Genomic DNA, 14,344 nt, shown 5'->3' on the forward strand with positions numbered 1-14,344 from the left:
CACTTATGGATTCAGTATTCAAAATTGATGACGCTTAAATTAAAAAATAGTTGGAACTTTGAACGTGAATGCATCATTTAAACATATTTGACATAATTTTTATCACTAGCATGGCTGAAATAATGCATCAAAAAATTACGCAAGGGTCAGAGAAATTATGAGATTCAAATAAACATAAAAAAATAAACATTAGAAAAAATAAACATTAAAATTAATAAACATAATAATAAACACATTATTATTCCTGGAATATGTATTTCACGCTTTTAGATTTTTAAATGACGATACCTATTTTTCGTGATTAAATGAAAAAAGTGAAAAATTTCAAGCGCGCGAAAACACGACGGCTAAGAGTTTGAGGGTTCAAGGGGAACCCTTCAATGATACAACACACCGCGGCCGGGAACAAAGCCCGTGCCTTATACGCCCGATCACCCGGGGAGGGGCTGGAGAGGAAGGGAAAAGGAAAGAGGCGCCGCCGCGCCGTCGCGTGTGAGGGTTCCCCTTGAACCCTCATACGCGACGGCTAAGTATGAATGCTGGGAAAAGCCCGTGTGACGTCATTCTGGTTCCGGCTGCCGCCGTGTGAGGCCACCTTGGTGCGAGGCTATAAGCGCCGCTACGATGCAGGCTGATGGCATGTAGCAGAGTACCCTGCTAGCAGGTAGCGCTGGGATTAAATAAGAATTATTAATACCCTAACAAACGAAGGAATCTTTCCGACCATAGGCAATTTCAATAGGTGATTATTAAGAAATGTTTCTCTGAGCTCTGTGCTACAAGCATGCATTGGTAATATCAGATGATGTAAAACTCCTGACTACTCGTATATCATCTGGGTCCCTGTGACGTCACGTGGAGTGGCATCGCATGGGCGCCAATCTGGCCTTTTTCAAATGAGGTTAAAATTGACCATTAACATTCGTCTAAACTGGGATTTCTAAAACCAAATAATTTTTATATTATGAATACAATAATGGTGGGTGAATACAATTACGAATCACAATCAATGCCTTTCGTTTTCTTTGATGAAGGAAACAACCCTATTTTGTCCAGCGATCTTCGTTCGTCCTTACTTCGACCTATCTCCCTTTAAAGCTCTCAATTTTGTATCTCCGTCCGATTTCTTCCTATTGAAGACTCCTGTCTCTCTCTCTCCCTCTTCTGAAGCTTCCTTATTCCGTTCCCCGCAAGAGGTTTGCGGCGAACGGTGGGACTCCCTCCACTCCACCTCGCAGGATCGTGCTCAGATGTCTCTTCGAAATGCATTGCGCTGCTCAATCCCGGGAGGGCGGGGACGCAAGAGAAAGTTGGACATTGCTCAGGGGAGGAAAATGAGAGTTTACTACGAGTTTGAATGGGGAGATAAATTTGCACGTTTATGTGAAAAACTGAACATTGGAGAGCAAACTCTTAACCCATGGAAATATGAAATAAGGTTATGAAATTAGATAGCCATAGAAAAAAACGGCAAAATAATTGGGAGATACCAACCACGACTTTGCCCATTCAAGTAGACTATGAGAAGTGAATCAAAGAGAACGCCTGCGAGCTAAAAATATAATCTATATTTGCAAAGTGCTTTACAAGCCACATCAATTTGGAAGAGGCGTTGGGGCAAAAGTCGTTTAGGTGTAAAAGAAGAAAAGAAGATTCGTGTGGCAGTGATTTAAAGACTGATTTATTTATGTTGTTAGCCTTTGTTAATGTTTGGTTTGCTATCAGACTACTGGCTAAAAATGAGTTCCAAAATTGACTGCGTAACAAGTATGATAAGCATGATAATTACCACATAAATATTTCGTAAAAAGATTATCAGTTACCTATTTACCTAGTTCCGTTTATAGTAAATCTTTTCTTGTTACGGCCTTTCGTATTTCTAATAAAATGCAAACTGATGTTAAAAATTCTACATCTCTTTAAACGTTTGTACTAAAATATTATGATTATTTACTGCCTCTGCAATAGCATTAGTTGCTCTTATTTTTTCAAATCTGCGTTTTTGGTAATTATAGTTAATTTTTTTTGTTGTAGCATTTTTTTCTTGTTTAGTTAGGAATACGTGACTTTTGATTGTATTTGTACCAAGTTCGGCTGGTATACCTCCATTTGCCGTTTTTTTACTTGTTAGATTCCATGCATTTGCTTTGGTTATGCCATGAAATGGAATAACGTTATGCATAGAAATAAAAAAAGTCGGTTTGTCATCATTGTAATCATTTATCTTGTATGAAATGTGCTGGAAAACTGTCATTTATTTATGTCATTTACTATCACTTTTTTTTCTTATGGATTTTTCCCGAACAATAAATATTTCTCTATTTATCTACTTCGAATAAGTAGTGCCTTTTAATCATCGTCATAATTAGGTAGTCAACAATCCTAAAATTGGTTCTCCATTCCTCTCTTCTATCTGCTAGCCTTTTCACAGCGATGTATTCCTATTCTTCTTCATTTAAAATCTGTCCTATGCAACTTACTCTTTTTCTTTTCTTCACTCGTATGTTCGAACACAGTGTTTAATGACTTCCCTTCAAACGACTGTTTACATTTACTCGAAAATTGCGGAAGAAAGCCTTCATTATGTTTTGGAATGGTGGAAGAGAAGCAATTTATAAAAGGATATACCTATAGGTATCAGTTATGTGAAATAATTCGTATCGATGAATCATCATTGTTACTAGTCAACAATCCCAAAATTTCGTATCCCAAAGAACGTATTACTTCTATTTTACATCCTTTATAACATGTCCAATGAAACTCATTCAATTTCTTTTCTTCACTCGTGTATTGGAACACATTGCTGAATTTACTTCACTTCAAACGACGCGGACTTTGTATACGGCACTTTTAAGTATGTATTAAAAAAAGCGTCAAAGTATTATTTTAAATGAAGTTGAAGTTATGATGGTATCGCCCGGTAGTTTTTCCGACAGACCATGATAGAATTGAGTAAAATACAACAGGACATCATTCTGACGGAAACAGTAGTAGGTCACCTTCGGAGCAAAGGCCTACAGGGAGTCCCTCAGGTGGCCTTTTCGCGGCAGATCATGACGGCAGGCCGGCATAAATTCTCCGCAAACTTCACCCAGCCAGCCAGCTCACTAACATTACCTACCTACGTCACTGCCTCAAAGGCACTTTCAAACGCAGGAGACATAAAATTGCACTCCACCCTCGCCGTGTATCCAGACAAACCTTATCCCATTACTCCCCATCAAACAGTTCCAGCCTATGAGTCATGTGTTCACTTAGCGCGATAAACCTCGCCAGAAACTGCCTTCAACGCTATAGACCGTAGAAATGGAATTTCTGCAGGGAACAGCAACTTCTGTGCGCGCGATACTCCTTACTACCTGTGGGCTATGTGCTTTAAACTTCAGAGGCATCCATTAATCCAAGGCTATTTTGGCTCTTGAAAATAATCCCAACCAACTGCCTTCAACTTTATTACCCGCTGGTAAGACCCAGAAAAGTTCATACGTTTAATCTCCCTGAAAACCTTTATAAGTCTGCATTAAACTCTACTGAGGCTAGCCAATATTAAAAGCAAAATAAAACGGATTTACTTTAGGGAAAATTTATCTCCTAGAGAACTACATTAATCCTATTTGTAGATCGGTGGTCAATAATTGATTTTGTCCGCGAACTCAAAGGATAAAAACATACATCGGATAAAAAAATGGCCACTAAACAAGACAGTAAATGAGGTAAAAATAATGAGGAATCTTCAACGTAAGCCGATCAGTTCTTTTTGTGAAGGCGGCCTTGGGAAAACGTAAGGGGGAAGCTTTCTCTAAATTCATAAGGTAGAGAAAAAAATGTTAAATGCGAAGGAACCACTACCCTTGTGGGGATACTTTATGTGCATGAAATACGAAGGAAATTTATGCAAACAATTGAAAAAATAAACGGAGTAAGAACCTGTCCATTCACGTACTTTTTCCTTGCGAGAACGATTTTGGCCATTTTCATAACCTTCTCGAGCAACTAATCTCAACCCATCTATATTCTGTCCCTCTCTACCTTCAGCTGAAGGTTTATATACGCAGACATTACAACCACCAAATAAAACGCTAAAGCTACCCAGGTGAAGGTAGAACTACTTCGTCGAAACCCGGGCCGATTATTGAATGAAAAAGTTAATTTAAACGAAGTTTCCTTTCATTACGAATGTGTCAAGCTCTCACAAAGTTAAGCCCGAAACTATTATATGCAGTAATGATTCAACGGCTCCTAGCTCAACTTTGTAGAATTTCGTAATGATAGTGAGGGTAATAACGACATAGTAATTTTCCACTCAACGTTTATTCATACCCATCAGTTTCGAAAATAACTGTGCCATTCCTCCGCAGTAAATGTCGAAAACGGTTGAGTTAAGTTGCGTGGAAAATTCCTTCTGTGGAAAGTCGTTATTTCTTCCGTTGTGTGGGCAGTCGTTATTTTCCCATCGGTATAACATGCAGCCTTAGGAATGGATCAAACTTTTGCGGATCAAGATATCCAGCGATCTTCTTCTGGGCACTTCCGAGTCGCAATTTAAAATATTAGCAGTTTTGTCTATAGTACTACATAAATATTTTAAACTGTGACGCGGGTATACCCAAGGGAAATATCGCCGGAAGCCTTACGATTGTTTACCATTATGATGATGGTTATGGTGATAAACCATTTGTGCTGGCATTCTTTCTCAGAGGTTGAGAAAGGATTTTCGGGTTCTCCACGGGATAATTGTCAGCATGTCTGTCGAAATTTAGAACAATGACTTATTCTTCATCTAAAGTGGTTCAGAACACCGCATTCAGACGATCCCCTTAGGACAGCACACAGAAGATCCCCAGAGGATGAACAACAAGCCGTTCTCCGGAACGTTGGTAGATGGTTCTCTGAGATTTGGGAGACATGCAGCCAATTACCCGGTGGAGAACCCGAGAATCCTTTCTGCACCTGATACGCCGGCAAAATCTTAGAGTATTTTTATTTAGTTTATTTTATTATCTTTTCAACAATGTGAAATAAAAAAGGAGAAGAATAAAGTTTTAAATTAATTAAAAAGAAGAGACTAATAGATCAAAATAGAATAAAATGTAATGAAAATTTATATGAGCATCTACTATGAAGCAATTGAAATTTTAGTTTGCTTATCTAGATGAAATTATCCTTAGAAGTATCACTAATGGTGCGGGAAGCCCTAATTTTATTTTCATTTAGTTTATCTCATTACTTTTTTATACATTTGTTTCATTATATCATTTCATTTAATCCATCATTCACTTGATGACTATTGTGTAGCAATCGAAGCATGCGTTGTAAGCTGTCAATATAATATTAGGGGGCAATATTTTTTTTTCTCATTACTTCTCTGAGATTTGGGAGACATGCAGCAAATTACCCGGTGGAGAACCCGATAATCCTTTCTGCACCTGAAATGCCGGGAAAATCTAATATATGTAAATATCTGTCTAATATCTGATCTAATAGCTGTCGGGAAAATCTAATATCCGGGAAAATCTAAATTCTCTGAGATTCTTCATCGTCTTCAATGGTGGGCTAAAAAAAAACAAGTGAGGTTCAGAGGGCGAGGACTCACCTGAGCTGCAAGTTCCCCTGTAAATGATGCGGAGAGGCCTTCGCGTGCGGCACGACTCTACCCTGAGCGTGCACTCGTTGGCGTACGTCTTCCCGTCGGAGCCGCATACGGGGTTGAAGTCCGGGGGGCAGCCGGCGCCGCCCCCGCTGCCCCCGCTCACCGTCACGCCGCTCAAACCGCCGTCCCCGCCGCATCGGCAAACGGCGCTGCGGTCGCCGTCCAGCTGACAAACCTCTCCCGCCGGACAAGTGACTGTCGCGCACGGATCTGAAATTAATGGAAGAGGCAAAATGAAGGAATCAGTACATAAAATTGTTGTAACACAATACAAGAGACTGTTGTCCTCAGGTTTCTATGCTAAACATTGATATTGATTGAGAATTTCGTTAGCAAAAGTTTTAATACGCTGTGTAAATGTCGCGGACGGGTCTAAAATTAATGGAAGAGGTAAAAATGCAGTAATCTGTACATAAAATTGTGATAGTGGAAAAGAAAAGACTGTTCTCAAGGCTCTAAACTCACTCAAAACTGTGAAATTCATTGGCAAAATATGCCGAAAAGGAAAATGTTGTGCAAAGATAAATTGTTAATTATCAGAATACCGTTGCGTAAATGGTATAGTAAATTCCGACTAAGAGTTTGGTAAAGAGCATAGAGTAGTCATAAAGAGTCACTCCGTAGGTACCTTTCCTCCATGCCTTAAATTTTGTGTGTGTGCCAATCAGAGTCAAAGAAACTAATGTCGTAGATAGTGGAAAGAATGGTGAATGCTTGGTGAGTGTTATCCCTACCAAGACGTTGTTGCACGTATGAGCGTGGTATCACCATCAAGCAACAGAGTAAGTTGGACAAAAATTCTCACCCTGCTACACATCCTAAAGGTGGCACACCGCGTGTCACGTTAATGTAGAATACACACTATATGGCACGGAAACCTGGACGATGAAGAATGAGGACGAAAAGCTCATGGGATTTAAGTGATTGATTATAAATGAAAACTGGTAAACAACTCCCGATGAATGCGATGGTGGTTGACGTAACATGGTGAAACTCCTTCATGATGCACAAATGCTAAGAAAAGACTTAGCTGTTTCACAATATATATTTTATTTTGTGAAACAGCTAAGTCTTTTCTTAACCTTTGTGCAACTACCGATGACTTGAGGAAAGAATTTCACTGACAATTATGCGTGCTCGTTAGGAAGCGGAGAGGCAATGAAGTGCACGATTAAAAAAATCTTCCATTCGCCTCGAATTTAATTACATATTTAATTCCCTGGGAAGAAACTCAATTGTATAATTGATTCACGAACATCTGGATTTCCGTGCCACTGCGCAGAAAATCTTGCTATCAAGATTCTTTTTACCTCTTGGCAATTTTAGCCAACTACAATTTCAGCGATACATAACCGCGGAGCATTTAAATAAAAACCTAAGAATATGTGATACTAATGCAAGTGAAGCGTTTGTAATGAAAGTTATAGAACACGCAAGGCTTCCAATTGCATTAAGAAAGTTTTTCAATCCAAAAATCTATCACATCAAGGGCAAAATAATTTCTTAATTCCCATGGCTACGCAATTTCTATAAGATTTAAGTAACATGAATAGCGTTGTGGTCTGTGTCCTATCCCGAAAAGACAGAGGTCCAAGGCTCGAATGTCGGTCGAAAGACAGTTTTTCCCATAGAAAAAATATATGAATTTGACCACAGATCACGCTGTTGTGTTCACCAATTGACTTCGAATTAAAGAGTAGTAAATATTTTTAAATATTGACATGGAACCATTATGGAACAATGAAATATACAATTTGCTTATCTAAATTAAATTATCCTTAATTACATCTTTAACGAAAGAAACGTATAATCGGAAATTGAGAAACTTTTTAAAATAAAGCATGATTAAAACCGATCTAACGATACACTAAAGTTCCTGACAGACCATGTGCGATTTATGAATATGCTTCCACAGCAAAACATTTTTATTTTATTTCAAAACCACCGAAAAAAACAATATAAAGGGGTTGAGTAACAAGTTAACTGTTAAAAGTAAACGAACATGCATTCCCTTATGTCGTGAAACGTAGCTTGCTTCGGGACGCGTTTGGTGGTGAGGTGATTAATGCACATTGACTAGCAAGAGGGCGCGCGGTGGGAATTAGGAAAAATGGGAGGGGATAAACCATGAGTGTCATGCAGCATAGGCAGACTAATCCTGGGCATAACTCTCGGGGGAAAAATGATTCCATGGACACCGAATGACTGACAGCGTTATTCCGCAGGAGTTAACTTCGGCAGAATGACAAGCGAACGTGGACACGTGGATCATTGTGTCCTAAATCCGTAAAAACATAGAGCTTAGTTCACAGAAGAGACAGAAGAAGGGTTCAGAACACAGATATTGGAATTATAACAATTTAAAATTTGATGCACGTTTATTGTTCTGCATAGCTTGCATCCAGTCTCAAATTCATGTTAAAGCTTTCTCTTGACTCCTTTTTTTTTGGAAGGCCTACTCATGCTTTAAAGCGCATTTTCTCTAAATAGAAGAAATAGGCGTTATTGCATTCGTTTTGTCTGAATATATTTATCTGTCCCTACTTTCACGTCAATATACCGAACTCCCTGCAATGTAACATAATTTTGATGGTGGTTTTTAGGTTCGGTATTGAATACTATTTCCTAAAGCATGTGATGATGTCCAGGTCACGAATCCACGACCTTAGCCTGAGGCTTTGTTTGATTAGATATGATGATTTTTTTACGAATTTTGCGAAATAAGTTAACTAAAGTTTGATTGTAATGTTAGGTATAAGTTTACAGATGAGATCTCAAGTGTTAATACTGATTCAAGGTCACCTAAGATCACTAAACTGATCTATGCAAGAGAAAATGCGCTGTGCGTCAATCTCTGCTGTAATGATCTATTTTTCTCTTTTGCTATAGGGGCCGAGAATGGAAACGATTTCAGTTTCATCAAATTTGACAGTAAAACAACTTCTACGTCATTTTTGGTAACATTTCGAAATTAACTCACAAGTTACTTCCTACGAGTTTTACTAGAGAAACATAAGAAACACTCCTCTTGAATAAACAGTTGGAAATGAAAAATTTAACTCATTATAATACTTTTCCTAAGAAACTGAAAACTTCAGCTTAGGGCCGTAGAAGCCAGGATGTACAAGTGCAATTTTTTGTAAATTTGGATGTAGATGCAGCTAATGGCTTTTGGAGGTACATAATACTGTTGCGGCAAAAGTGTCGAGTCGTTGCCAAGACAATATTGTGTGCCCCACCAACCATTATCTGTACATATCTCCACAATTTTAAAAACTACACACCTACTCCTTGGCTTCAAAGGTCCACAACTAATATATTAATTTACTCGCAATATTTTAATGAAATTAATTTAACCCTTATGAGTAAGTAACTGCATGGGAATAAAATATTCTCAGTCGTAGCTTTGATGATACAGATGTATTTCTTTTTATCTCCGGTTCGTCTAGTGGTTTGGATACCCTACTCTCATCTGGGAGGCCCTAGCTCGGTTCCCGATGCCGGAATGTCGGACTCAGAGGCGGCTGCTGAACCGAAGGTCACAAGTTCGAGCTCCATTTGGGTCGGTTACAAATTTACATATACTTAATATTAAGATTGTTACAAAACCCTGCTGTACTGATGTTTTTGGTGGTGTGGAAATAAATATCAATGAAAATAAAATATATTTTGGTGTAGAAGAATATTCGTGAAAACGCTCATGTTCTATCAGTAAAATTAGTGAAATGGGTTAATACAGTTTCAGCCATACCTTAGCTTAAAAATTTTCTGTAGCCCTGATTATATGAAATCAAAATTAACAAAATGTTGGCAAGGGGAGTGGTTTGAAAAATACTATTGAACCTATGATTACAAAAGGATCAATGATTAACAGTCATTAATTCTGATAAAAGGCACTGAAATATTAACTACCGTTAGTTATCACACAAGCATAAAAATATTACCTTATCGAAACCATATTACCTTATCGAAACTTGATGCTTGTACGTGATGTAAATTTAAAGAGAATGTATTGTGGAAGTAGCAATTAGTCTGTTATTGATAAATTATTACCTTTACTAAATATTTTATGGTTGACCAAATGAATTTTACAAGTCTATTCGAACTACATGAGGACTTATAAGTTTTATTCGATGCATTCGGATAGAATTTAGATTTAATTTTACGGTTTTCCTGTAACAAATCAGGTTGCCATGTTCCTTGCAATTTTCACGCTTTAAAAGAAGTATTTTACATTCTGATATTTGAATTACTGTAAAAAACAACTTGTTTTTGAGGGGGATTACAGTTGTATGGAAGAAAAAATAAAATATGTTTTGCATGATTAGCCCAAGTGCAAAGGATTTAGAATTTTCTTTGCTAATCTTGAAGCAGTGTGAGAGATATTTTGCTATATTAGCAGTGTATTTTTTCTTTCACTGAAGAAAAGAAAGCAGTTGATCGTTACGTTATCTTAAATATGAACTTCCTATTTGCCCTAGGATTTGTATTGCTATCTTTGTAATGATATATAAATTGACATAATTTTTAACAAAAAACAATCGCAATATTATTTGAATGGCCTCACATTTATTTGCTTTTTCCCGGTAAATATTTCATGCCAACGAAAGAGAAAGATTTTATATAAAATCATAATTATAATAATTTAGATAATTACGGACATATGTTAAAAGCTCAAAGCTGAATATAGTCAATAATATGGGATGATATTATAGCTTCTTACTGATTGATGTTCAAGTACTCCCATATTTTTAATGAACTTTAACTTTCTATTGTCAGTTCTTCATCCGATATAATCCATAGTTATGCACGTATGAACTATCATCTATTGTAAGACTGAGAAGTATTTCGCATTTGGATACTTATGATAACGTGAAGGAACACATTCGGTGAGAGTATACATCTGCATGCTTCAATTACCTTTTTAGCATGCATTTTAGCTACTTATAGTATAAATATATTATATTTAACAGTGAAATTCTGGCTAACTCTTCCACTTTGAATAAATAAATTAAAGGGAACTCGACCGTGGGCTACCATGCCTAACTGTACCTAAGGACTGAGTTTCCTGGGCATGTTCGTTTCGTAAAAAATACGAATAGGAGTACGAAAAATCCACAGAGAAAAAATCATTCGCCTTGACCGGGATTCGAACCCGGATCCCTCGATAGCTTAACTGGCTAAAGCACTCGGCCGGAAATCGAGGGATCCGGGTTCGAATCCCGGTCAAGGCGAATGATTTTTTCTCTGTGGATTTTTCGCACAATTGTGCATTGCGGGTGACTCCCGTAAAAGTAATCACCGTGGCTAGTCCCGGTATACTTAAATACGAATAGGAGTATTTGAAAAACCCTTGTGTACCAAAGTTACTGCTGGAAAAATTACAACTTCGTATGCAGATTCATCACAGAGAGCGACTTTTAGCTCGTGTCAGATAAACTCTTATTTGTCAGTGGAAACTCATATGGACAACCTCCCATCGAATTCCTTCCACCAATGTACTATCTCTGAATATATCCACAAATTGTGTCAGAGAATCAAAAATAGCAGAAATGCTTGCATGGATAACTATTTATACACCTTAAGGGAGTTTTATTAGCAAAATATAAGTATTCCCATTGAAGTAATAGAGAGTAAATAATTTTACATAAATATCAACAATATATTGTACGGTGTTAGGCACGATGCGGAGGAAGTTCTTAATATTAGTACAATTGGACAAAGAAATATTTCCACCGAGTTTTATTTTTACTCTACGCGTTTTATTGCTACAAACAACATTATTAACAATATTTACCTTATTAATTCCAATCAAAACATTATGATAATTATGTCAATAACTGCGCGATTCCCACATTTTTTATATTCATAAATACAACAAAAAATCAAATAAACTAGAAAAAGCCTCCGGTGGCAATTAAAACTAAATTGAAATGAAGGAGAAATATGTGCTATTTCTAAGTAAATACTTACTACGGGTTGACATTGTGATTTTAACTGCCTAGAGAAGTTAAAATTGACTTGAGAGTCTCATAGCTTCCCCATGCTGCGAAGTATAAAACTGCAAACGCTCATGCAATCAAAAATATCACCGCCGTCATTTATTAATGAATTTGGTAGTGCCTAATTATACCGATTGCGTAGAAAATTTATAATTTTGACTGGGGGCACACGGAAGCGGATCAATAATTTTATTTTTCTCATTTATTCCCATGCCACCGAAAACAGCTCCCCTCGGCCTTTTTCACCGTAGTTTTCAAGAAAATAACATTTACGAGCGCAAGAACAATCATGTACTGGATAGAGACAACCTTCCCAGGTGGGACTCGAGCCTCTTGTTTCGCTGGCGAGTACTTTGCCACGCCACGACCGAGGCCAGCAAAATTTAATTTTAGACCAAAAATTTAAGTAAACATAGGAAAAAAATATATCACCTAATATTTTAATGGAATAATTTACTCGGGAAAATAATCGCTTCAAGCGAATATGCCCAAATGTAAGAAATCCAAGCGAAAATTTAACTAGGGAACAATTTTAAAAATGTCTACGGAGCCGGTTCTTTGATTGACTTAGGCAATCATCCAAAGGGAGCACAACATGGCAACGCGGCATTAAATTTGAATTGACATCTAAAATTCAGGTAGGGAAAAGCTGATTTCTCCGGAACAGGTTCATCGATTGACTTAGGCAATCATCAATGGGGATAAAGCTTGAATTTGCATCCACGCAAATGTATTGATATGAAGTATATCACTCGGCAACCGATCTGTGGAAAGACCTTATACAAGGATACATCACCTTTATTCTATGCCACGCACGACTCTTACGGAACTTTACCCTCCAAGTCGCACGGCCCTTACATGGGTATGCTTGGATGCGACGCGGTGAAAGGGCTGCTCAGGGGCGGTTAAGGGGCATTAGTTCGGCCATACTAGCAGCGAAAAGGGAAGGCAGGCCGGAAGGCTCGCTACCTTCCGGCAGAGAAGGGAAACCACTAGGGTTGGATGCAAGGGTACAAGGCCTCAAGAAGAGAGATATAGAGGGAGAGAGGGAGAAGGTGTCAAAGGAACCGTTCCCAGACATTCGGGGTGCGAAATCTACTATTAAAGACGGCTTCGCGCTCTCAACATAAGGAAGCACTTGAGCCAAGACCGCAGCCTATCCTTACACTGCGCCGTTGACGTGTCAACCAGAGCGCTAGAAGATTTTTTTCGGAACTCAGGATGCCAAAGTAGGTGATTAAATAGCAAATATAATGTTTTAAGAATGGCATGCAAAATTGTTTGACAATTCTTCGATGTATTTTCAATATCTTCTTCAGGGCTATGAATGAGTATGATAACATCAAATTGATACCTGAAGGCATGAAAGTTAATAACAATGTTTTTTTACAATAAAAAATTAAAAGAATATAATGTCACATAAATTATAAATAAGAGACATGACTTTTGGCATATCTTATTTTCAAAGGTTTATTTATTGATTATAACTAAGATAGCACAATATTATAGTTATATACACTCCGAAACGTTAATGCATCACTAAATAATGTAGGTCAAGAAAAGATTCAAAAAAATTATAATGCATCTACCTCGTACAAAATGGTTGTATGAGCTTTGAGTAATTACTCTGGCTTGATCATAACATTTATATTCTTATTAAGATTCACGGTTTACCTTCGTGAAATCAAGAGGACTACTTGTGACTACATGACAATGCTTTGAAAAACATGAAATATAAAGGATAATTTTAAATCTTGATTGAAGGTAATGGAAGAGTTTATCTCCAACAAAAGAAATCATTACAAAAATCTTATTTGTTACTTATCCTATTAACCTATTACAGTGGCTTAAGGAATCAAATATCTTTAAAAGAGTCTTATTATATTCAATTACAGAAAATTTCCCTGAAAATCGTGAGACAGTAAGTGATGATGAGAGAGGAAAAATTGATGGAGATAATATTCTATTCCATGTAGATATGTAAGCTATGAAGAACCGTACTTTCATGGCATTAAGCACCTTTGATGGAATGCTACTTCTGGCTACAAGGAACCTTTAATGATGGAATATTACTGCTGATGCTTTAGAAAAGAAGTCTATGAATCGCTCAAAAGACGGAAAATTTATTTACTCAACAGAATGTGTTTTCTCTCGATGGTACCCTTCAGAGGGTGAAAATTTATATTGACGTTCATAACGTGAAGGATCAGGAATTAAACTGTTTCTTCGTCATCAAGTGCATCTAAAATCCACTACTGAATATTTATGAAAAAGATCCTCTCGTGAAAGCATGAAACACTAATTTCATTCGCTTAATTCAATCATTTTCCTCCCCCGTGTGAATTTCCCATGCGAATAACTCGTAACTCATTACACTCGATTCTTCGAAGTTCATTTACGTTTCATTATCTTTCACAAACTGGGATGCTTTTCTTCGATTTCAGCTCTTGATATCATTCCATTACGCTCACATCAATCTATATGAATTAGCGGAAATGAATGCGTGCGCGAATATCCAATTAAACTCAGTACAAATGCCTTCCGGCAAATCGAACTTCCTCCAGAGTGAAATTGTGCGTCCATTGCATTGATGCTGACTCCACATACTTTGCCACACAACAAACGTTGTAAATTAGAAATCCTCTTTAATTCGTGTGATATCTTTCTGTCTAATTGAGGAAAACGTTGGTCT

General features: G+C 37.4%; 1 protein-coding gene across 1 annotated transcript in view; it reads right to left on the reverse strand.

The window, feature by feature from the left end:
• The window catches only part of LOC124163852 (agrin-like), a 195,468-nt gene that overhangs the window by 113,343 nt on the left and 67,781 nt on the right, over positions 1–14,344 (reverse strand). Inside the window, exon 2 of the mRNA XM_046540955.1 lies at positions 5,594–5,860. Coding sequence (XP_046396911.1) covers positions 5,594–5,860 — 267 coding nt within the window. The remainder of the gene's footprint in view (positions 1–5,593; positions 5,861–14,344) is intronic.

The sequence above is a fragment of the Ischnura elegans genome, chromosome 8, assembly GCF_921293095.1.
Source record: "Ischnura elegans chromosome 8, ioIscEleg1.1, whole genome shotgun sequence".
NCBI lineage: Eukaryota > Metazoa > Arthropoda > Insecta > Odonata > Coenagrionidae > Ischnura > Ischnura elegans.